This window comes from Chiloscyllium punctatum, chromosome 10, assembly GCF_047496795.1.
Source record: "Chiloscyllium punctatum isolate Juve2018m chromosome 10, sChiPun1.3, whole genome shotgun sequence".
Taxonomy (NCBI): domain Eukaryota; kingdom Metazoa; phylum Chordata; class Chondrichthyes; order Orectolobiformes; family Hemiscylliidae; genus Chiloscyllium; species Chiloscyllium punctatum.
Window position 1 is genome coordinate 54034322 of NC_092748.1, and position 26159 is coordinate 54060480.

General features: G+C 37.2%; 2 protein-coding genes and 2 long non-coding RNA genes across 5 annotated transcripts in view; 2 read left to right on the top strand and 2 right to left on the bottom strand.

Moving 5' to 3' along the window:
* hoxd3a (homeobox D3a) overlaps positions 1–25975 on the bottom strand; it is a 28544-nt gene extending 2569 nt beyond the window's left edge. Inside the window, exons 1-3 of one of the 2 annotated variants that reach the window (XM_072579150.1) lie at positions 25890–25975; positions 24036–24062; positions 6191–6270 (exon numbers count right to left, since the gene is read on the bottom strand). In XM_072579150.1, the coding sequence (XP_072435251.1) occupies positions 6191–6270; positions 24036–24062; positions 25890–25960 (178 nt within the window). In that variant the 5' untranslated portion in view covers positions 25961–25975. Of the gene's footprint in view, positions 1–938; positions 1476–6190; positions 6271–24035; positions 24063–25889 lie in introns of those variants that run through there. The other variant, XM_072579149.1, reaches the window with a different exon arrangement.
* LOC140482144 (uncharacterized) lies at positions 3658–6465 on the top strand. The gene is made up of 2 exons (XR_011961668.1): positions 3658–4915; positions 6343–6465. It is a non-coding gene; the product is annotated as an uncharacterized lncRNA (long non-coding RNA).
* Positions 7162–11125, top strand: LOC140482146 (uncharacterized). Its single transcript, XR_011961670.1, has 2 exons — positions 7162–8009; positions 10850–11125. It is a non-coding gene; the product is annotated as an uncharacterized lncRNA (long non-coding RNA).
* Positions 17403–26129, bottom strand: hoxd4a (homeobox D4a). Its single transcript, XM_072579156.1, has 4 exons — positions 26009–26129; positions 24036–24062; positions 18793–19771; positions 17403–18373 (listed from the first exon to the last, which is right to left on the bottom strand). Exons 3-4 carry the CDS (start codon positions 19202–19204, stop codon positions 18066–18068), a joined length of 720 nt encoding a protein of 239 aa, XP_072435257.1. The 5' UTR covers positions 19205–19771; positions 24036–24062; positions 26009–26129; the 3' UTR covers positions 17403–18065.
* Between the last annotated feature and the right edge of the window lie 30 nt (positions 26130–26159).

Below are 26159 nucleotides of genomic sequence, written 5' to 3' on the forward strand. Positions count from 1 at the left end.
GGATGCTGTCTGACCCGTTGTGATTTCCAGTATTTGTTGTTTTCACCTTAAACTGAGGTTGAAGGTCATTGGTGCTCGAAGTTCTGTACTTGCAGGAAATGTAACTGAGGGAGAGAATAAACTGAGATCAGAACAACTAAATTAATTATGTTTAAGTGAGATACCAACAAAGTTTTGAAATAACTCTATTTTCTTAGTCTCTACTCTGTTGATAACAAAGTCCAGTGTGAAGAAAGTAAGCTAATTTTGGTTAAATGCAAGAATTACATCTTTTACAATTTAGTTGCATGATATTTAAGTATGAAAGAGATGAGTCAACCGAATATTTCAGATATTCGCTTACTTCCCAGAGCAGTAACTTAGTATTCAATGTCTCATAAATTATCACCAAAATGTTTAGAAGATGCCCTGAAAATGTCATGATCCTTAACTCTCTCCAACAATCTTATGGACGGCAATAAATCATAGAATTCTCTACAGTGCGGAAGCAGGCCATTCGACCCATCGAGTCTGCACCTACACCCCCCTTTGCCCGAAGGGCATCCGCCCAGACTTATCCAGATTTCATCTCCCTGCAACCCAGTATTCCCAATGAATAATTCACCTAGCCTGAACATCCCTGGACACTATGGGCAATTTAACATGGCCAATCCAACTAAACCGCACATCTTTGGACTGTGAGAGGAAAGCGGAGCACCCAGAGGAAACCCACGCAAACATGGGGATAATGTGCAAACTTCACACAGTCATGTAGATGGAGTCGAACGCGGGTCGCTGGCACTATGAGGCAGCAGTGCTAATTACAGAGTCACAGTGCGGTCCCAAATTGTGCAGACTGGTGGCAATGCTCTTACTTAAGTGCACTGTTTTGGTAACCTTCCTGCTTAATTATCAAAATACGTGATTCAAAATCTAAAAAGCGAAGGGCTGAAGGATACCTGCAACTGTGCAGTTGTTTTTCTGCTTGGCATTTTGACGAGATTCTTTCATCCATGGAAAGATTTGCTTCGTGAGAGTAGCAGCTGGGCTGGTGGAAGAATTTGACAATGACTTGGTTCTTTTCTGTGTTGAGGTGTTGCTTGCATTGGGTGAGGGTGGTAAAGGAGGTGGCTGCTGTGGCTCATTCATGCTTGGGGGCTGGGCAGTGCCCTGGCTGCCGCTTGTTCTCATACAGTTGCCATTAATATCGGTGGGTTTATGGTTTGGGACTCTGACACTAGATGTCTGAATGGGGCACGTCGAGCTTTGATAATCATTTTCAACGGAAGATGGCGGGTAGGCCTGGTGGCTAGAACTGTAGCTGTATGCATTAGTCTTTTGGTAGGAGTAACCGGCGAATATTCCGGAGTTGTCGTAGTAAGTCGCTTTTTGCATCTCGCTATTTCGAAATGATAGGGTCTTGACACCCTTATCGAAGAGCATTGACACTTTCGATCACGTGACACTATTCCACCAATCACAAGTCTGCAGCAGTCCTTTAGTTAACGAGGCAAAAGACAATAATGTAAAACATTAGGAACTCCTAATTCAGAGTGTACAACATAAAAGTCGCATCCAATCCATAAAGTCCCACTATACGTTGTTAGAAGAATAGGTTTCCCCTCCTTCTGCAAATCTGTAATTGATCTTACGGGACTATTAATAAGTTACTGAAATTCAGAACAAATTATTGAACAACTTCTGGAAGACTTTTATAATACAACTTATTTTACATTTTGATGCTTTCTTGAATTCCGAGAAATTAATTTCAAATTGTGAGTGCATTCTTGAAGTGATTATTGAAAACAAATTGTTGGAAACATTTATAGTTCCACTTCTTGCTCTTTCATTACACTTCATTGGAGTTTACTAATATTTAAATACATAATACATTACTAATCGATTAATGCCTACCAGATGGAATTCTTTCTTCATAAATACGCTATTTTTGATGTTTGACAATATGTAATTGCATACCAGACGTGAAATAAAATGTCTCCATCATCAGAAATATTTCACAGCATATAGATAACAATCAGCTTTACCACTATAGTTTTACTATTCTACAACACTGGAAGTCAACACTGGTGGGACAGACAGTGCTATTCCAGATGGCTTCACTGGTTGAGGCCACTTATATAATGATGAGAAACAAAAAGACCCTTCTTAAAAAGAACGAAAATACCATAGTCACAGGCGGCTTATTTGCCCATAGCATTTGCTGTGGGTACAGACCGTTTTATTCTGTGATCTAGACAGTGTTACACAGGACATGATGGATCGGACCAGTTCCAAAAGGTGAAAAACCAACGAAGTGTTCCCTCGCCATTGTTGCCTTCTTTCTCTTCAACGTAAGAGAGGTTTGTGTGAAGCGAATCTGCTGCTTTCTGTTATATCTTTCTGTTTTATGACAGCGGGCAGGCAGAGTAGTTAAAATATAACTAGCACCTATTCAATCTTTTTGTTCGAATTAAAACAGAGCAATGAGCAAGTCAGCATTTTACATCTCCATTCTGCTGCTTGCATCGGCTTTTGTTTAGGCACCAGTCTGCAACAAAATAGCACATGTAACTGGATGCGATGATCTTTTTGGAACATATATGACAGAAAAAAAGTCAAACTAACCTAAACTGAATCAAAAAAAAGCAGCGAATGAGTGCAGGTTTAGCCTTTGCTAACCGAACCTCTTTTAGCGTCAATAAACGTTCATAATATTACAATTGTTTTGAAACAACGCAGATCAAACTCTTTAGCTGTGGCAACAGCTGTTCAAATACGTAATAGCACACAAACCGTTTAAATGTTCATATTTTCTAATTTACTTCTGTATAGATTTATTTATTTTGAGACCCTAATACCAACTTCCTAAATATTCCTTATTCATTTGTGACTTTATTATGACAAAAATTGCATTTTACTTCAATCAATCACTCATCAAAGACTTTTACAAGTTCGCATTAACATTGCGAGTAGCGTTCCCAACAAGTCCACGTCTGCATGAGGTGGGGGGTCCCGCCAAAAAAGCCAAGACTTTTTGATTGTGGCATGGTATCTTGCAGTCCAAATTAGGTTCCCTAAGATATATCTTAAAGTCGGAAATTATTTGTGTCTGTAATTAAATGATCAAAAGGTGTATTAAAACAACCTACTGTGAAATATACTTGAAATTTACAATACAATGATTGGTCAGTGTTCTATATATAATATTTAATCTGCAACATTATTTAAATAACACATATTGCTGTAGAAACCATCATAGCCATTGGACGTGTGACTTATCTAGATACTATATCACGTCACAAATAGATTTTCTATTCATTTAGAAAAAGCCTTCAGCCATACATGAGTTGACATTCTAATGAAATATGAGGTTTATGATCTGCGGCCTCCAAAGTTGCAGTCAGGCACACGTGCACATTTCAGCTGTTCCTTTTAGAAACAAGTCAATGTTTTTCTTTTCTGTTCTAACTGTTTTGTTCTCTTTGTGTATCGTATATTTTGTTTTCTTCTGTTACCCTGACTTCATTTCGATCCATTTCGCCGTTTTAATCAAATTGTTAGTACATTGCAGTCCTTCGCTTAGTTATCTGAATTTTAATTACATTTCTGTTCCCCCCCCCCCCCCTCCACCTCACCTCCCCCCCATCCCTACCCCCGCCCATCTAATCTGTGCTATATGTAAGAGATAAGAGAGTAACTCAGTATTATTTACTGCCATGGGATCTGAACCTCCGCCACTGCAGCCAGCCTCCCAGCTTGCAATGGATTTGAAGGCGCTATCTTCAGAATATCAAAACTAACATTAATATGAAAGCATTGTGGAAAGGTTGTGGTGAAGCGGCAGATCTGGTTCAGAAACTCCAACTGCTTGTGAACTCTGCTTGAACTTAAATCGCAGCCATGGGCCATAAATCATTTGGACAATGGTCAACTGTTTCTGCGTTCATCTTTCAGATCTTTCTTACCTTACATGTTTTCTAAATGCAAGGGTGCGAGACGTAATACAAAGATTTGATAAGTAACACCTTGTTATGGACCATCATCCCCACTTTGGTATTTCCAAATATATTATCCAAAATCACGGGACACATGGCGAAAAAAAGCAAATTATTAAGTACTTTTGAGCAACATCAATGACAAATCTTAATGACGCAAACTGCTATTACGAACAGGATATTGGTACCGCATGCACCATGAAAGGATTGAAATCAATGTATTATAATTCAGTTTTTCAGTGTCACAGGTTTTAAGCTCGTCCAGAAAAGGCGTTAGAAAAGGTAAACTGCTTTTAAAAAGGCAGGCATATCTATATGGATTGTTATGTCTCTCCCCACCCCCACTCCATGTAATGGCTCACAATGCTATGCCATTTGTCCTGTTTTATTTGTCCGAGGACAGACCACTGATAAATGGTTTCTGTCTTTTTAACTGTTAGTCAAATCATTCATTTATTTGCTTATTTTTCACTGTAATATTAGCAGAGTAGCCTAACAATTTAGAAAGCATCTCTAAAGGTGGGCAGTTCGTTAGCAAGAAGCTAGAGCCCTCACAGTGAATATCAATGCACCTGTCATTGTGGGCTGCGCAAAATTTATGACTGCGAGTGCTACGGTCGTAAACGCTTCACTACAGAATGAAAAGAAAAACACTTTCCAAAGACTTGCTATCTTCAGAAGTGTAAAACAGCTTCAGCGTAGGAGGAAAGTCCTGAAAAAGAATGTCCATACTCGGCAAGTTTCTTATCAACAAGGCGTTTCGCCAGCACTTGCAGGATTTTATATAAACCATTGAAAGTTGCCAGGGATTTTGAATTACGGACCAGACCAGAAGCTTCTCACATTCAGCAGAAGCACATGGCTCGAGCGGGAAGAACTGAGAATTGCCTTGGATAAACATTAGCTGGGAGTCAAATTTGAAATCAAAGATTTGATTTCAGGTATGAAGCTGAGGGAAAGGGGGAGAAAACCGTTTTCTCTTCCGGCTTGGTGTCTGGCCGGAGTGTCCAATTTAAAGTTATTAGTGATAAATATTTCAGCTATTTTCTAAGTCTACAAATGCTTGATTGACTTGCTTGATTACATATGTGTCGTTAAAAAAACCTCCTGAAATGTATATTATCTTCGGCTATAGCTCACGAGAAGAAGTAGAATATTGTGGGGACGTAGCAATGCTGATTATGTTTAAACTTAGAGGATCAGTTCTGGCTCAGATTTCTGGTTGGATATCCACATCTGTTCAGATTGCAACTTGGATAATTCAATATCTTCCACGTTTACGGTTAGTTCCTAAACCATAGGCATTGGAAACTTTGCTTTAACTTGGAATGATTTGCCTTCTGCTGCAATTTCCTGGAGTCTCTGGAAAAATAATCCAGGATTACAAGAAAGGCAACAGGATCCCATCATTAAATTAATGATCACCAGGTTTCAGCTGCTAACTTACTTTCAACGTTATTTTATTCCTTCCAAAATGGGATAAACACCTTCACTGTCGATGATAAAAGTTGCATGAGTTGTGCGATTCCTGCCTCAAATCACATTTCATCTTGTGATTTACACAGAAATGTAACACAAGTGTATGAACAATTAACTTACAAACTAGATATTTGGTCAGAATAATTGTGTCGATCTCTTGGTGAAGCCCGGTACGAGTTAGAAAAGGAAAAGGAATGGAAACAAATACAGTTTATAAGGTTGAAACTCAGCTGGATTGAAAAACGATTTTGAAAGAACTGAAATAGAAGCAGTTGGCGGAATATCACAGGCTCAAACGAATAATGTTTAATGCTCTAAAAATATTACCGACTTCTTGTTTGAACGAATCTCACACAGTTAAACATATTTACAAACATGCCTTTTTGAAGAGTGCATGAAGACTGTCCATAAAGCGATTAGTTTAACTAACATTTAATTCCCTCCCGTTTTCAATAGCATCGATTCCGTTGAAGGCCTCTGTTCTGCAATCAGATGCCGACCAAATTGCCGGAATTACGGGCTATTTTACAAAAGCCTTGGTCCTAGCACAGGGTAGAGACAAACTCACGGGCGGCTAGCACGGGAATAGGCGTAACTGAAGAAACATCCGAGAACTGTGTTGCAGTTTTGGTATATGTGTTCCGGTCTTTAAATTATGAAAATTTGAACGAATCTCAGTTACTGATTGACCATAGTGAGCCCAACAGCTTTAAAAAATGGAAAGTATAAAAACTCACCGCACAGAGATTTTCTGTGTGCTTTTGCTTGGCTTGGGCTTGGAATCTGTCCAGATTGACCAGAAGGCACTGGCTTTGTTCTGAAAACAGAAAATGTAATTAAATATTTTCTCATTCACTAATGCTATTTCTCTATATCCTGTATATTTTAGGTCGTTTTTTGGCTCCTATCGAACAAAGAAAGGAAAAGAACTTTGAACAGGCCGTGCAGATCCATTCTTGTTCTGCCCAAAATGTATTTGTTTTATTACTTACATTAAAATGTCAGAGAAAAACACTGTTTCCTCGTGAGTTTTGATCTAATGACTTCGTGATTTAAAACAAAAATCACTTTCAATGCCTCAGAAATTAGAAAATCAATGGTATTAAATAGCAGGGTTCTATGCTTAACGAAGTGAGTTGCATTATCAAGTTAAATTAAAATGAAATAAGGGAAAGGAGAAGGTATGAAATGTATTTAAAATCAGTAAAAATCAGGATTTCGTGAAGAATGCCTCCCGAGAATTTGAACACAACAAATCATTTATTTGAAGCGATTTTCATAACTCAAATTGTTATTGCGGAAGCATAAATCTATTAATAGCAACGAGCATTTGGAATAGGAACTTCCATTTAAAATACCAGAAATGTGCCTCAAGGGTGGCCTTATTACCAAATGAACATGATATTTTGAGGCCTACTGCACTTGGTAAGAAAATAGATCGTTCTGCAGTGGCCTTTTAATGGAACCTGGGCCCGAACGGAGTATTAAATAAGAACCACAATATTATATCATGCATCAGACTTTTGGTTTCTTCGAAATGACTGCAAAAACTAACATCAACAACCTTCACAATATAAAATAAGTAATTCTTTATTTTCTTGATGTCGTTTAAATGCATGCCTTTAAAGACAAACCATCACATCTGCCGAATATTTTATAGCAAACTCACATAACAATACAAATATGGAGGTTTGGAAGAAAAGCCCTGGCGCCATATATGAAGCTCATGAATAATGTATTATATTGACAGGCGGTTATGCTTTGTCATTGGGATACCAAACATCATGTAATATTTTATATCGATCAAACTTGATCATAATGTTCGCAATAAAGAGCTTGGTTATGCAAAAGGGGGCTAAAGTGCAATAATACAGCCCCGCTGGCATCTCCAGACAGGCTCCAAACTCCAAATCAATGTGCAAGAAACAGATGGAAGGTGAAGGGAAGCTGAAGTCAGACAGAAACTGCGTTTTTGTCAACGTTATACCTATTCAAAGCACATGCTTAAATTTGTAAATGCATTTAAGCAAAACAGCAACTGCGGCAGATCAGATGGACAAAGAAATTCCCGTCATTAGCTGACAATATATAAGAATCATAAGCCTTTGAAATGACCTTTGGCTTGTACAGCAATAACTCACCACTTAATGAACAACCAACGGAAGCGCCTCTACTACCTCACAATACAACCCATCACACAATTTCACCATGGCCTTTCTATCCGTCTTTAAGCCCACTAAGACACAGCACTTTACAAACTAGTCTCACCAACTTGTGTCGATATAATTTGAAGTTAGAAGAGGATCCAAATCACAGTCGGCAAGACATCGCGTCCTCGGTCTGATGCCTCCCACCAGAATGTTTGTAATGTATTCACGTGGCCATACGTCAAGTTAAAATCTTTTATTTCTCTGTAATGACTGGAATTAAGTTAAGAATTTGCAGAGCAAACTCGCCATTTTCCAAGGAAAGCGAACGCAGTCGACAAGCTTTAAACACTTGGTTGTTTTCAAACAGTCACTGATAACTCAGGTCTGCTCAGCAATGACCTGGATGGTAAGTTTTTAAACATCTTATTAATTTCGCAGCGTTGGAAGAGACCTCTCACACTCCGTCCCTGAGTACGAGTAAGCTCCCCATGTAAACCTTGTTGTCAGAGTGGCTACGTCGAAAAGTTTTGAAAACTTTTATTTCGCCATGCTCCTAAACTACCAAACTAGTTTAGGTAGAAAAAGTTCGGAATGGATTCGCGCTTACTACTTTTACTGTCTCCCAAACCATTGTCCGTCTGTGAGCCCAAGGTGATTACTGTATATGGTGCCTGAAAAGTTTGGACTTTTCTTTCAGGGGGTAAATATTCTAAAGCCACACTATAAATAAATGTTAATAGATACCATGACGGGAGTTGCAGGGAGGTTTATTGAAATTTTAGGTGAATTTATAAGTGAGTGGCCCCATCGAGCAAAATGAAATGCTACTCAGAGTAATTGGATTCAGCTGACTAACATGGCAGCCCAGCAGCTTCGAGGCATACAGTAATGAAAAATGCTCGCCTCAAAAGTTTTTTTTGGACCAAGCAAAGCACATTGGCACATTGCAAATCTATTTTTATACCTGTGGACATACTGATAAAATGTCCAAATCTGCAAGAAACACTCGTGAATTTGGACAAGTTATACATACATATTTTCATTGAAAAATAAACGAGAAGTCCTCAATTATGATCATTAAAATTACAGCGAATGATAGTCTTGTTATACTAACTTTAATGCAATTTCATAAAGAAACAACTTTAATCCCACTGCCGATCACACAGACTACAGTCAGACCAAAGCGTTACAGTAATAACGCTGAAATATGCATAAATATTAATGTTTTTAATTTGGAAAATAATGCAGTTAATCTGTTTGGAGCAATTAATGAAGAATTGTTTAAAGCGTTTTTAGAACTGGAGGAGAAAAAAAAGTTAACTATTAACGTTAAGATTCCACTAAATCGGTCGCCTAGACACCAGGAGTTGGGAGTAAAGGAGACAATTTCGTTTAACAGGATTTACTTAACGTGGTTAACGGCGAAGTAGATAACTGCAAAAATATTGAACCTGAGCCATTAGAGATGATCTCCTGACACGTTTGTTATGAATGTAATATTCGATATTTAATGTATTTAAAAATACGGATATACTTACTTCCTTGAAAATCACAAATTGTTTTCCTTGAAAGAAAATAACATTAATTGAGAAATAATTTATACGGGCTGCCGCAATAACTTTAGCCTGCAATATATTTCTGAAACGCATAAATCAAAGAGGACTGCAGCCTGACGATAAGCTAGAGACAACAAATTAATGTGATTTACGATCTAAGTTTGCTAGTGACAGTTTGAAAAGTTCCCTGGGTTTCTATGCCTTTTTATTTCGTTTTCCTTTTACATAAAACCGCAGAATCAGCTAAAACACAGCCACAAGACAAATCTGGGACTGCTTTGGTTTGTCCGATCTAACCTTTCTCAAATTGCGCACTTTCGTGGAAGAGCAATGTTTTTTTTCTCTCTATAAATCGTCATACTTTGCTCCAAAACCAGTTTGTGGTTGTTCCACGGAAATAGAAAGAATACACTAGCCTGTATCAGAATTTCATATAATTTGGCATGAATAATATGCCCTCTTGCTGAAGGCATTATCCAAACCTTCTGCTAAAGGTTGCATTTTACCATACCATTGCTTACCTGTGTGTCAATTTATCATAAATCTATGCTTCTCAAACTCAAATTCTTAGCCTGCAGCTGCGAATAATATCCTCTGCCGTTTGTCTGGAGACAATGCTGCCTTAAACCAGATCTTGCGGTTTTACAGACATTTCGATACCAAATGCAGACGCTATTCCCGATAGAAATGGCTTCAGTCTCAGGGACAACTACCAATAAAAACGGTGTCCAGTAATGCTTTAGCTTTTAAATCTAAACCGAGACTTTATAATCGAACATCCAACGAACAATTGGTATTTATAAACCGGTAGATATTCCTTTAAAATGTTGCAATTTATGAATTTTATAGTGCAACGGATACCTTTTATAATCAGAAAATATAGGCACTGCCTTAAGATACAGGCATATTTGTTCACGTGATCTGTGTTACCAGATTGTTCTGATTGAGCCAGTAAGTTGATCCAGCGCTACCTCACTAACATCTATTTAATATGGATTGAACGGTGTTTCGAGTCACTTCTTGCATTAGCACCAATGAAGAGCTGAGTGAAAATTCAGTATTCTTTACTTGAATAAAACACATCGTGAGGCAGTGGTTTTTTTTTCAGAATAGCGCTACGTTCGCTAAACTGAACAATAGATTTGTATTTTTTTTTTGCCATTTCATTGCCTATATGCTGTCTGTTGCTAAGCATTCCTTCTGTTATATTGTGTTGATTATTGCACTCATTCATTTAATCAAAAGAAGTATTAGTTTGATAGGGTCGGAATTTGTGAATACATATATCTCAGACAACGTACGTATAAGAACATTTAACATCGTTTAGAGTTTTGAAAACAGAAGTTACATCAATGGTTTTCAAAACCAACACAAAAACTTAGAACAAAATGATAAAATATATATCGAAATTACACCAACCATATACTTAGGTTATACTTAGGTTTTGGGGGTGAGCTCATTAAAATCCGTCGAAGGAGGAGGACGTTACATTTATCCTGCTTAGAATTTGAATTAGTTGATAGAAGCCGTTAAAGAAATGAAATTCTGCAATAGGTACTAGTTCTGTGAAACCGAATCTGTTTCTTTTCTAGAAGGGCAAATTAATCATCGTTTGGAACTGCAGTTTTATGTAATAAATGTGATGTCTGTGGACTGGGAATTAACGTGATATTTTCCTTCTTCCTTTCAGGAAAAGCAACTTAAATTACCAAAGCCAATTGTCTGGTTAGAGAATTTTTTTCACCAAAGCGGCGTTTGAAAATTGTTGAATGATGCCTCCGTGTTTATTTTGTACTTTTCTTTCGCAAATGTTTTGTTGAAATATAATATTTTGGTTAGCGAAAATTAATTTTTAGTGAAATTCTATCGAGTTGCTGAATGTTTCTGTTAAATGTTACCTCCAACTGTTCTTAATATCTGAAACATTTGCCTGTAATTTAATAGCAATAAAAAACATTTCTATTGACAGTAATGCATGACCTTATTGCACCTAGCGCTGGCTTAACGCAACATTTATCTAAATTACTTTACCCTCTGTGGCTTGTATGGTCGTTATAAAAATATTGCTTTGCAATTACTGCATTATAAATTATTTAAAAGAAAATAAGAGTTACAACTCACTGTTTAGCTAAAGTATTGCTTTCGCCCCAAACCGATGTTGAGTAATTTTGAATCTTTGTCTTCTGACATTTTTCGTAACACAGATTTTTGTGGGATCTCGTAAAGAAGATAAATCTTTTATATCGTTCAAATTATCCATGTTTGTGACTTTGAAGTAATTTCTGTTCTGGTATTGTTGATCCCAAAAGTGTAAATAGACCATTTTATTATGGCAAGTTATACCTTCTCTGATAATTTTACGAGGAGACTAAGATGAAGCAACTACGTGCTAATGCTTGTCACTGTGGGAACCCAACTTTACGGGGGATATAATCAAATGGGGATCTGAAGACATCTTCCACGCAGCATATGTTCATGAAGCAATAAAAGGGAGAGATTTACAATCCTCGCCTAGTCTCGGCAGCCTTTCACCCTTTCAGGAATTCCTCGCAGTGATTTATAACAAAGTGGAAAATTGTTGACCCCCCCTCCCCCCCCCCACCCCCCACAAAACATAATACTTTATTTCGATTTAATGAAAAAGTTATAATTAAAGTGTGTTCATTGATTTTTGTCTGCCTAGTTCTTTGCTGGATTTGAATTTAACGGTAGACGAGATTGAGTTGACGTGAGAGTAGAAAAGAAAGTAACTTGGCGGCACAACCATAGCTTTGTCATCAGTAAAACAGCGCTGCATTTGTCATCGGTGAATAACTGAATTAATAGGTTATTGTTTTAATGCATAATTTATTAAAAAAGGAAACGAACGTCGACTTTACACACGTGACAACGAAACAAATTCAATTTCCAGAAGTGTTTTGTGACAAAAGCAACGGAAGCAATAAATGCCGACGTTCATATCGTAAAATATCGCCAAACAAAGTGATCAAATCCTTTTTCAAAAATATTTTTATTTACCAGAGTAACTTATGCAGCTTATAGTACACCTATGGAGAAAGATTTAGGAACCGAGCTGTCAAGATCTGTCACTAAAACGCTATATTGTAATTTACGTTAAAGTCTCACTGCTCATTGCTCCAACTTCAAATGCTTACTTAGGATTTATTTTCAGTCTTTACCCTAAAACTAAAACTTTTTCACGTCACTGAAACAGCCAACAATAATAAGATAAATCATTCTTGGTCTTTATTGTCTTCAATTACCTATATCATGTATGTGAGATATACCTCCCTGTTCTGAACTGACCTCAATTGAACAAATCAGCATTGTGCCACTTTGTTACATTATTAAATGTACTAATGGTGAAATTATAACTTGGTCTTGATCTGGGTAGAAATCATAACCATTTATTCTTTAAACGGGTCAAGCACGTTCTTCTAGCTTTGTGGATCATAATTTAACAGCTTATAAGAAAGCAATACTCGTTTTTTGGGGGAATTTGGAAATACTCGTGTGTTCAAAGAAGACATTTGTTTCATCTTTTGAAGCAAAACATCGACTAAAAAAACACAAAGCGCTCATCAACCCAGTTTCTGTAGACGTGAGTACCTGCAATTGTCCAAGTGGAATCTCCTTTACAGACTTTCCAGTACCTCTCAAAGAAAACAAAATATATGACTCGTGGTATTCAACAATGCTCAGGCCTCTATTTCGCTGTGTACAAATAGGCAGCAGATGCCATGACAGCCGGCATTGTTTGCAATAAAGCACAAGTAAACCGTAAAATCTACGCCATTTCATTACACTCAACTACGCCTTAATAATAACCTCATCGCAGTCTTACTAACATTTACCCCTTACTCCAAAATGCAGCCGTTACACATTTCTGCATCTGAAGTTTATCATAGTTGCTCCAAATTGTTAAAGCTAATCCGAATAGAAGGTCAGTATATCTGCCTACTACAACTTATGACTGTCGCCTGGTAGCACAGAGTAAGAAGCAAAGGGCGCTATTCATCAAATATATATGACAGTTACATTCATTTGCTATCTTAGCAGAAACAAAACTAAAATTGTTTACCTACCAAGCTTCCATTTTTCAGTTTCTTGCAACGAACTACAACAGGAAAGTGAAATAGCGGACCATTTGTATATAATATTCTTGGGATCTGTTCACTTTTCAAGTGTGATAGAGTCCTTTGCTTGGCCGATTAATGACGACGCCGTGTTTCTTTCGGGACGTACTGCATTAATTATTTAGTAAATCACGTGGCCGAATCAAATATAAAAGGATACATAAAATCCTACCACCTCCTCTGGACATAACCTTAAAATGTAAAATTCTTTATCATTTGAGAAACATTAGCTTGGCAAATATGTTTTAAAATTCTAAAAGGAAAGACTAACAAATATGGCTGTTTAGTAGCGTTGGGTTGCATCAGCTTTGTCCCATTTTGAATGACCAGCCTATGGCATGGTCGCATTGACTCTTTGCCTTCCATTCAGCCGTTTCTCTTTCTACACAAGAAATGAAGTAACCAGACGGGTATAGACAACAATAAAAATGCAGCGAGTGTTACTCGTTTGAGTTTAAGTTCATTCGGATTTCTTCAATGAAACTAAATATTAAAATTGTTTTATAGAAAGTCAAATAATGCATGTCTGTTGCTCTTAGATGTGCATAGACGTAAGAACATACACATGTGCATTATCGCAAACACACACGCAAACATATAGATATATTCATTCATACATGCATGTAAATATACATGCAAAAATATCCATGCATGTGCACATACACACAGGCATATATGCATATATGTACACTGATAAAATTATGTGCATGCTAAGAATAAAAGACATGCATAAACACAGCATATAGTTAGATATAGGAGTTTTACGTGGCCATGGGAGCTGTGCATCGATGGATATAAATATGCACGTTGATTGATTGTGATTGATATTATATGTGACGTTATGAATTTTGAATGATATAACAGTTCAGAAATCATGATGTTGTTGACTTTTATGTTCTATGTTTCCCATATCTATGTACTCAATATTTGTGACAAATTATATAGTGAAAAAACTTGAAAATAATTAAGCTTCTGAATTTAAAACATTTGAATTATAATTTGTAACCAGTACATACACTAATGCGTGTGGCTGGCTGGTTTAAATATTGATAAATTACATGGCTACATGAATATGAGACATTGTCAATTGACCTTGTTGATAACTGCGGTTTAAAGTCGACTGCTTTTCAAGGAGATAGGTGTTATACAAAAGTCAAAGTCATATACTGCTTACAGCCTCTTTGAGCATATATATGTTCAGATAATTTAGTTTGTACCTTGGAAAAGACAACATAGGCAGCTGATTAATTGTTCCTTATTTTGGCTGTTCTCACATACTGAATCTCAAATTCAATCTGTGCAGTTTTATGAAATATTGCAAAATATTAAAAAGTTATTTTAGTTTCTCTTTTCCTGGGGTATTGTAAACAGAAAGAAAACTGCTCTACTCAATTTTCATTGAAGACACTGCGGATTCTTTGAGGGAGTGGGATGATTATGAATTATAATTTAGTATTAACACAGGTCAGACCAAAACACAAATACGATAGGAAACTGTGTCTGTTTGGTGTGAGAATGTGCCTTCTTTACTTAATGAATAATGAAAAAAATTATGCAGCCTTTACTCATAAAAATGATGAAATAGTGTTTGAGAGCAGAATTAGTTGCAACTGAATACCTTGATTTTTTGTTTCACTTTTATTTGTTTTGTTGTTCTGCATTTTGCCATAGAATTTAGTTGGCATGAACAGAATTCAATTCTGTTTTGACAAACATCATAGACCGTTATTCAGTACAAATGTCAACATTATTTCGAGTATTTTAAATATATCACTAAATGTGACAAAATACGTTTGTGTGGAATTTTGGAGAAATAATTTGATGGGAATGTTGGAAGATGAATGTCTGGGAGTGTTTTTGAATGCTGTTTTTATTCGTGCAGCAAAGAAAATACAGCAAAAGTATACTGTGCTAAAATTAAGCGAAGTTTGAAGCTGAACAAATCAACAAATTCCTTGCTCCAACATTTGAGATAAAATGTTGGCAACGGTTGTGGTGTCGCTTCTGTAAAGGTGGGGGGACGGGTGTATTAGAAATCGAGTTTAGAGACATCATAGTAGCATAATACTATATTATCGCCTAAGAATAGCCGCAAAACTTGCCCCTGCAGAAATTGGAGTAGTTCATACGTGAGAAACTATTTCAACTGGCTTTAACTAGATGTTGTCTGTGTTAAAACACATAGAAAAGGCGAAGGGTAGGAATGAGTCCAAAAGGTCAAGGGTTTAGAGGTCAGTCCTCCAGGCTGAAATACAGCTAATCGAATAGAAAATTTGTCCTTTTGGTGAACCTGTTCCTACAGTTTAGCCGAACTTCAGTAAAATACCTTTTCAGCTTCTCAACATGAAGGCGTCAGAAAAGGACATCTTGCTACGCGTGAACCTTAGCGTTTTGTACTGGAGACAATGATTTAAATGGTATAGAGAATATCACTCATTTATAATATCAAGACGTGGATATATTATAGTAATGTCATGTGCAAGTCTGAGAACTACACGGCTTATCCTATAAAGAACAAAGAATCATGGAATTCGCCTTTTCAAGCAGACCATATCCAGCTAAGCCAGCTGCAAGCTTGCAGGTCAGTGAAGGAATAGGAAAAAGCTGCACCGCCAACTTTCTTTGATACTGAATGTTACGAAATCGAGTTGAGCATCGAAATTCCTAGGAAATAGATTTTCTTCATGCATTTTGACGGAATCCTGGCATTGCCCTCTAAATTGCTGCATGATTGCGAATAATGATTTCCTGAGAATTGCTTTGGCTCGGTTTCCTTTTAGCGGATTAGATAGGCCATTAGCCCGAACCCCTCCGGACTTCTTCCCTCTACATATACATTTTACCAATGGCTTTAATGGTTTTAAGGCAATATTGTGGATACCAGCCATCTTTCTCCCCCTCGAAACCTCCAATTTTACAGACGTAAGAAATAAAACGGGCTAAATCTAAACCATTTAATTTGTTTGAGAATCTACTAATATGTGAGGAGATAACCTTGCACTGCAATAAAGCTTAAACACAATATCGCTCCCCTCGTTTGCTCTGATGCTCTCAGAAAATTAGAGAAAAAAATAAGCGCTTTATTTTGACGAAGCTATACATCCAAAGGCTGGGCAGCCCCTCACGGAACCTGACATTAACTGTTCCCACGTTGGCTTCGTGAGCATTTGGAATATATTTTCCTATTTAGCTTATGGGGGTAATTTTATTATGGAAATAGTACTGCACTTGGACTATCTAATGAGCTCTTCCTTAGTGACACTCAACGAGCACTTCATTGCGTTTAAACATCTGGATACTCTGCAATGACTGACCGTTTTAAAACATTGTATAAAGGAACTGAATGCTGAATCTCCATGACATACCAGTGTGTCTCTGATTGATATCGTGAGAATGTTGGCACAGCACATGCAATCTTGTATTTCAGGAAGTTCTGACTCGTTTCGTCTGGTTGTAACAACATTAGCTTCCTTAAAACTGCTAGAATCAAAATATCTTCAGTAATTTGTGTTTAGGTGTAAATTGCCTAATTGAAGAGCCTCTCGGCTATTGTCCTTGCCCCTCTAAATCAACCACCAGTGTGTCTTTACAGATTAATAGATTGGAAAAACGAATAGTGCTTTCACAAAGCAAAATGCACACGGTGTCGACCGTTTCTGTTTCTAAACTATGTACCTTGTCGTATTGTTGTTCGCTCATCCGTTCTGGAGAAAATCGAAAGGAAACACATTCCCACTTGTAATACTAAACGTTCACAGATTGGTGTAACCAACTTACTCATTTATCAACCAACAAACCGAGAAAAGAGTTTAACATGCACCCTGAACACTACTGTTGTAATATTTATCTAAGCCCATTTCTCTTTCAGAAATGTTGCTCTAGTAAACATCGGTTTGTGTCTTTACATATTTGGCACAGAATTGCAGCTCTCTCGTTTTTTTTAGGATTCTGTATTCTTTTATGTAAGGTCTCTTTTCATGAGATTTGTTCACGTCTGCCTCGCAACATAAGCTCTTCTCATATATAAGAAAACATGTCCCGATACCAAAAAAGGAAAACTACTCACGCTATTCAGCTTATTACTACTAAATTTATTTTTTTGAATTTTAGTAGCACGAACTAATTTTGGTATCGTTTTTGAACATAAAAATGTACGCAATCTTGCATTGTAGGCTTGTAACAATAATCCATCCAGCAGCACAATTACAAATACCATTTTCTCATATTAAATAAAGAAACAACAAAACACTCTCTAATTCTTGATCACTATAAATCTCGAATATCAACACAATATACACAAAGAGATGGAATCGCAAAAATACACATTACAAGCAAAAATAGTTGTGGAAACCACAAATTACCACAACAAATCACTGGGCCTTCATTATAAAATAAAAAAAAGACCATGAACAAGCGTCGCAGCCTTTCATTTTCATGCTAGCAGACTACACATGTACCTTCCTGAAGTGTACACCTCACCATGTCTTCACCACTTAGTGCCTCGCACTTGTTAAGGTTACTAAGGTGTGCTGTGTGATAAAAATAGCCACTGACTAGAGTCGCAATGATCTCAGCTGCAGCTCGGGTGACTTTCTCCTTTTTGTTTCATTTACTACATTTGAGAACAAAAGTGAGGCACAAGACAAAGTCCCTTCAATGCCATTAAAAATCAGCAGGAAAGCACCTACAAGCCATGTTATCGGTACATGCAATTTCTGCCTGGAAATGTCTCATTATATACACTTAAGGAGCCATTTATAGGATGTCCTTCTATAAACTTGTGAGGTCTGTTTGTTGGTCCTTGGAAACAGTTTGTAACTGTTGATTGGAAGTAGAAGAACCAGAGGACCTGGTCTTTGTATTAGGCAGTTTGTGATCTTTTTTCCACTTCATTCTTCTGTTTTGAAACCAAATTTTGATCTGGCGTTCGGAAAGACACAAAGTGTGGGCTATTTCAATACGACGTCGTCTTGTCAGATACCTGTTAAAATGGAATTCCTTTTCGAGTTCTAAAACCTGCTGCCTTGTGTAGGCAGTTCGTGAACGTTTTGGTTCTCCTCCTGTATAATTAGGGTTCACTGAAAAACAAAACAATTCAAAAACCATTCAAAGCTGGACCTAAAGTTTTTCAAATGCTTTCACCATACAGTCCTAAATACAATGTCTGCACCCACACTGCACTGGAACAGTGCCTCTAGCAAGAAGTTGAAATATGTTATTAAGGATCACTTTAAAGTTCTTTCGGAATTGAAGATCTAACATGTCCCTGTTAATCCCAGGCTCGAGTTTTCACATGGAGTCAGCCACATGGCCAGCGGCCTATTTCCTCAGCAATAAAAATTTATGATGGGTGTAATTGCCGGTCTTTTTAAAAACCGCTCATAAATCCTCTCTTGAAGGAGTTATTTACGGTAGACCTATATCAATGGGTCGCAAATATTTGTCAGGGAAAGCGATGCAGCAGGGGAGCGAAAACCAAAAAAAAAGTGGTCCTTACCCGTGTTAACGTGGATTTTCTTCATCCAAGGATAAACCACTGCTGGCTGTTTGGTTGCTGCGCCGTTTTGGTTCTTTGAATTATGTTGCTGCTGGCTGCAGGGCCGGCCTATGGACACTTGGAGCGGTGCAACTGGCTCCCCCTGCCCTGTGAGGTGGCTCTGTGGAGCGGGCTGTGCCTGCACATGACCCCTCTGCTGCACTGGAGAGCCCCGAGCGTTGCTGCAGCTGTACGACTGGCCGCTGTAGTTTGACCGTGGATAGATTCCTTGGTGCTGAAAATCAGAATCCTGCGACTGACTGTAATACTCTGGGCAGTGGTCAGGTATGTAGTTATTTTGCGAATATTCCTCGCAAGGAGGAAATTTGGGATCCACATATTTAGTGTTCATCAAATACGAACTCATGGTCATTAATTTCTGAAGGTGGAAAATACTAATTTTTCTCGAGTTGTCTTTTTTCCCGTTCCATAAAGCCCTCCTACTTGCTGTCAACTGAATAAAGTTAGTCACCCATGTGACTGTACGAGCCAATGGCGAGGTCGGGCCCGATTCCCGGATAAGGAAACAGCTAATGACAATTTTTTACAAACTTCATCCAGAAAGCCTTGATTTAAAAATAAATTATAAACTGCAACGTCTTTGATTTTTTTTCCAGCAGTCACTAAGTATTTGAAATAGATTCCGAAGAATGCATGCAATAGAGGTTTCCATTTGGAGAGAATAATGACCACTCACTGAGCGCCCGAATATTGCTCAGGTAATTTGTTCTTTTGTCAAAAGAGAATTTCCACCATTCCTTGCCGCTTTTCAAATAAATCAAGGATAGAGAATGCATTCGGCGTCTTTGTATTTTTTGTTGTTGTTTTCTCCCGAGAACAACGTGACAATAGCGAGGGAACTTGGAGAAACGGCCGGCAATCCAGCGTACGCAGGGTGACAAAGGAAGCATCCCGTTAGACAACAAAAAGAATAACGGAGCTGAGGAAAATAATTACAACTATTACCGATGCAAAGAAGTCTTCTGGACAAAGTTATTCAAAGACAAACATAGTCTACTCCGATAAAATTAGAACAAAGCTCCATTTAACACAGAAAAACACTTTGCACATGTTGCTTAAGGACATTGTAAGATCAACGCTCTTTGCTCTGAAAGTTTAAAAATCTGCAAAGTAGGATATAAGTTTTATATCTGATAGCCTCCAATGTTTTCGCTCCAATTTCTTCACAATTTGTTTTTCTCCTCTGACATTCACGCACATCTATGATCTTTCTAAATTAACGCAGCAACTAACTATTCAATTTGTAATATGTATAATTCGAATTTTAACTTTTGACCTTAAATGTATTTTGATCCGATTTAATTCAAAAGCATCGTAAGTTAGTCAAACGCAATACGAAACCATAGGCCAATCTTTGTAGATAATTTATCGCCATCGCCATGGAAACGGGCAGCATTGAGAAAGAAATACTTAAGTTTGTGTAATCTTAGATTTCCGGAGAGTAAATCCGGAAGTTTAGAAACGACTAATGATCAGTAAATCAACACGTTAAACATTGCAGTTCGATTGCGAAGGGGAGCCAAAATAAGCCATTCAAAACTGAGCGGCGAGATCTAAAAGCTCACTCAATATTGAAAACTGGATGCAAAACCAAAAAAAAGCCATTCTTAATCCAATTACTCAGTACTACTTAGAACTAAATCAGTCGAAGCAGTAAAACCCACGAAGAGCAAATTGCTGATTTTCGTAGTGTTGGCATCGACCATAGACTCCCCTAGAAACGAATCTGTGACCGAAACATCACACAAATTCGGTTCTACAGGGTATATATAGACGACGGGTTACAAACAAATTCGGTGACTAATTACAACAAGGGAAAGTGCTTTAAAAGACTGCACTTACAAGCGAACTCCAAAGAGTTAATTGTGGTCTATTATCAATAGCTAAGCAAGCAAATTCCAGACAAAGCGCTTGTTAAACTATTTAACTGTTTAGCCATTGAAAAATAACAGAAGTCGTTCTTTTATTTTTAATAGGTGGTAGCAAACATTTCTATGTTCGGCAGTGGCAGCAATATGAATCAGCGTGCAGAGCGGGTTTGTGTATACAGTCTACAAGGCAGAAGTTATTATTTGTTACTGTGTTTATGAACCCTGCGTATTTCAGAGAGATTTTATAGGAAACAGTTTGTACCGATCCGCTCCAGCTAACATTACTAAGTGCCCCAGCGTGAATCAATAATTGCTCCAGATGCTAATAATTTGAACTCACCACTAACAAACCGCAGGATGTTATAACAAATATCGCCCGGCCTAAACAATTCCTAAATCTAATCAAGTTATACATGGGAGCACAAATATTGGTTTATTTCGAAGTGTTTTCCACTTATTGCTCCTTCCATAAAGTGATAGCAGCCCAGGAAAATAACGATTGTTTGTTCTATTCTAATCTCTACCATTTCCTGGGAGCTGGATCAAATAATACTGCCAGCAGTATGCTTCCACATCTAATTAACACAAGTCAGTTGGATCGCCATATGCAAGAACAGAAAATATAATTTAATCTGCCAACTAATCAGGACTCCCTTTGCCTCACACGTCTAAGGTGGTTTCTAAACTCGAGTGCATTGTAGGTTCCTTACTTTGCTCTCCCCAATGTCCCTGCAGTGCCACCGCGTTGTGTGTTAAAGGCTGAAGGGCACGGGGTCAGACTGAAATCATTTACAAACACATCGGAAAGTTGCATTATTATTTTCACTTTAGCGAGTGTCACACGCTGACCTTTTCTAAGTGTGTGAATCTTGCCGAACTAACTGTTTAGCTAGGTTTACTGTAATCCTCTTACTTTCTTGCTATGTTTTTTGTTAAAAAAAAGGCACTCGCGAAACAGGCTGGGAATAATTATAAACGTGTGCCAACGAAAAAAAAGAGTAAGTGCATTCAACAGTACAAATATTACACCTAAATATTTTGAGATGCGCTGATTAACAAAGTAACGTTGAAACTGTACTTTCTGACAGTAAATGGGTATGTTCAGTTCCTTACTTAGCTGCTGTTTCTATCGAGCACAACAAAGGTCTCGGTTTATCTACGTTTTATTGTAGAACAACAAAAATGACCCTCTGCAAACGTTCAAATCTATACCTCAGCCTTAAATAAGTTGCTGTTTAGATTATTTTACCTTTGCAAGAGAAAAAAATAACCTCGCTAAAAGTTTTATCTTATTTACCTGTGATTTTTTTCGTTTACCCCAGTGCATTAGGAAAGAAAAGAGCTAAACTGTTTTCCACAACCAGTGACGCCAACGAATGCACCAGCAGTGAATTCTGCTTTTAAAAGCCTTTTTGCAAGGAAAATCCCAGATATCGTTGCACCAGCCGATATTTCGAAAGCCAATTCCCTTTACAGTTCAAATTATCGCACATTGTGAAGCTGATTGGTACTACGCATTTTAATATTTGTTAGACGCTGTGACCTGCATTTCACCTTACTGCTCGACTCGTTCAGACAGGTCAATGCCAAAGAGTTATTGATGAACAAACCCGATTAAAATTCACCTCTTTTTTTTAACTGCCCACACAAGTGCTGCGACTTTTGATCTTCCAGATTTTGACCTAGAGAATGTCAATGCAAAGTAAGTGTTTGGGAAGTGAACCCTATATTTATTCATAGATTCAGTGGTTCAATGAACGCTATTATTGTCATGAGTCTGCTAAAGGCCTTCCTACGTATACGTACAACAATTTAAAAAAACCAAATTGGATTTTTAAAAAGTTCACCTTTCTGGTGACCCAGAAAGTCATTTTCTTGCAGAGGTCCGCGCAGCATAAGCAAGACTGTTTTGCTTTTCAGTAGCAATTACTGTTGATTACTTATCAACGCCTAAAGATTCGCATTGTAAAACTTCGTGCTGAAACGAAGGATCCATTGCGCTGGCGCATTGCTTTACGAATACCGGTTAAACATTATCTGGACCTATTTAAAGTGAGTCCTTGTTTGACGTTTATCTCGTGACTTATTGAGGCCGTTACTTGGAGGGAAAATAGTATCGGATATTTTGTGTAAAGATGGACTGGAATCTGTAAATGTCTGAATTTAATATCATAACAGTGATTATAATTAGTTAAGGTGACGAAGCAATAGTAGACCTAAGGTGAAAAGAAACATTGACAGTTCCTGACGTGGAAGAGTCAGGATATAAACATTTCCTTTACTGGCTTTTGATAGCTAAATTGTAATTTGACTGAAAAGGTTTTACTGTCCATTTGAAAGTAGAGGTCTTTAACTGCCTCATTTGATGTGGGGCGTTCTCGGCTTTGGTTACTTTGCTATTGTCAGATTTTCTTTAAATATGCAGTTTTAAAATATTAGCGTCGCATTATATTTGTGAACATATTAATAAGCCATTTTATTAACTAAATCACTCATGTCTAACCAAACAACAACGAAGTACTGAAACCTACCTTCATTTAAAAAGTAGCAAAATGTTACAATGAGTAATATTAATTTTTAATAAACCATTATTTTATTAACTGATCAACCATTGCAAAAAGTAATATGAAATCGTAGGCCTAGCCGATATAGTCCACGAAAAGGAATGCCTTGGTTTAGTTAACTGAACAGTTTATGATGAACTGGCAGCCATAAGACTTGCTGTTGACCTACATGTTTATAGTGGCTGTGATATTACATCTGAAGAGTTTGGAATTTGCTGTTGTCTACACGCCTCTGTTGGCTCTAAAGGAGTACACTTCAAATATCTGCTTTAATTACTGCCACGTCACTCGACAAAGTGATTTTACAGATGTTATTAAAACCGAAACAATAATTTTCCTCCAAATGACCTTTTGGAAATACAGCCTTGCACTGGGAGGCGCTGTGTTGAGCATCGCCAGTTCAAAATAACAAGCCAACTAAATCTGGCTGTGGATCGACACTATCACAGTAAGACTTAAACACGATTACATTTTATCTGAATTTATTCTGTATGTATAAGAATCTTGTTCCTTTCAGGAAAATTGAATGCAACATCAGTTCTTCCATGCCGTTGTACAAATTAAACAGAGAATCGTAAAGAACGTTAAGTTACACACAGAGTTTTATCCAGGACCATTTTAGAATCCAGGTTACTGCTCCCATTTCGACACATGATGTGACCAAATCACTTTCCATACAAACCACATTCGAAACAATTAACCGCGTCCAATTATTCGTCACGATTTATGAGATAATACAGTTACTTACGAAAGAGCTTCCTCCATTCTGCCATATCTGTAATAAAATTTTAAAAAATTCAACAGTTAATATTAAGTGCACCATACATTAAAGATGGAGTTCAATGCAACATATAAACACGTGGGCTTTCTTATCCAAGCTACTCATAAATAAACTGAAGTACTGTAACCGCCATGAGTTCTTCATTACATTATTTTCAAGGGTAAATATTTTCATTTTGATCCATAAAAAACCTTTACAAAAGCAGATCTGCATTTTTACATGCAGCATTTCAAACAACAATCGATCATTTATTTTTGGCGTACTAATTAACCTGACATTACCAGTTTTTTGAAGTTGCTTAAGCACTTAAAATGGTATGTACTGTCATGTATTCTAGGTAAACTGTAATTTCAACATTGCCTTTACGTAGTCGTAGATGTTAATTGCATCTGAGAATGCACATTTAAACCGTTCATAAGTTAACGTGACCACTCATTGAACTTTTACAATACATCCGTAAGCTTAAAATATCGATCTGTAATGAAAAGCGACATTAATAAAAAAGTCCTATGTGGGTAGTAATCCATTCTCAAATATTTTCTCGTTTATCTTGGCATGCCTCTTTTCTCAGTGTTCGGTTTGGTATCCTCGTCAGTTGCCGTGCTATTGAACATTTAAAGCAGAAATTGTTTTCACTCCTGCTGCCACTCCAACTTCTCTAACTTCGAAGAATTTCTACATCTTCATTTTTATTTTATTTTAAATTACATAGTGATCAATTCAACTAAACTAGGTTAAAAGGGCGAAACTACCATTTAAAACAAAACAAATCCGAATTCCTTCTAGCTGTACTGCCCACAATTTCATTTTTTTCAACCTAAACATCCTTCGACTCAGCTGTTTGGGCAGAACCAGCCCCCTGTCATGTTTAATTTTTTTTTTCATTTTTATTTTAGTGAAAATTCAGATTTCAGATCCCGTCTTCCACTGTTTCTGAATTTCTAGTCCGCCCCCTCAAACAATTTTAAACCTTGCAATGTCATTCTATGTTTCAAATAACATTTGGTCATAGCTGTTGTCGATATATAACAAAAACAATTAACACGGCTGGTTCATGGCGATTTATCTCATTTCTGCGGGACATAAAAAGGGGTTCCCTGAGAATTTCGAACAAGGTCTCGCCGATTGCAGTGTGCCCTTATTACAGCGCTTCTCATATTGAATAGTTGATTTGCAACTTTAAAAAAACATTAGAACTTTATTACTTTTTAAAAAGTACTTTAAGCCGTATATTGTTAGCCATTGTGTTATATTTCTAGTCCAATTTGTTCGGAATCAGAGCAGTTAGAAAATCTTCCGGACTGTGGACGAAATTGCGGCATCTATAACCGGACAAATGCTTTGAAAATGTCGTACAATCTCAGCAAATTAATATAGAGGAAGATCGGCAAAGCATATGCAAACAATGTCTTACTCTTCTTTAAACTTGCAGAAGTATTTCTCACATCAGGTTACATTTCCCAAACAGATTTTTAATGAATCTCGTACATTTATGCAGGAACAACGCGAACTCCCAAAGCTGGCCTAAGAAAATTATAAATCTACCAGACGTGATCGTGCAGCACAAGGTCTTTTTTCTAAAAATAAAGAATTCGACTTATACTTGCTTTGAAGGGTTAGATAAAATCTATAGTTTATTTCTGCATTTTTCAATTAATAGTTTAATAGAATAATAAAACACATTGTTTTTGATTATAAATTTGAAATTATAATTAGAAATTTTTGAACATATATAAAGTATATTTTGTTAAGAATATTGTGATATAATTTTCCTAATTGAACATGTATCGTGTAACTGCTAGTTGTTGAAACTGAACTCACGTTGCGTTGTGATTTTGGTTGTTTTGGCTGGCCAAGAAATTGTGCATGCGCCCAAGAGCTCCGAATGACATCAGGTGTCATGCGTTCACTTGCTCTTTTACCGATTAGAAATAACTTACTTGCGGCTTTTCCAGGGCGAAAGTACCAGGACACGAGAACACTACCAAGTCATACCATGGAACAGGACAGCTTGCTTCTTGGTGTCACTTTCCACGGACCCTCTCAAAAACACTAACCATCTGCACTTGTCTGCTCTTAACCTAATATATG

What these genes read in the sequence shown, in the direction of transcription:
- hoxd4a (XM_072579156.1), bottom strand. Translation starts at nt 19,204, where the DNA reads ATGACCATGAGTTCGTATTTGATGAACACTAAATATGTGGATCCCAAA. An exon ending in GAAAATCCACGTTAACACGG is followed by an intron (nt 18,374 to 18,792) that starts GTAAGGACCACT and finishes TTTGTTTTTCAG; the next exon opens with TGAACCCTAATTATACAGGA.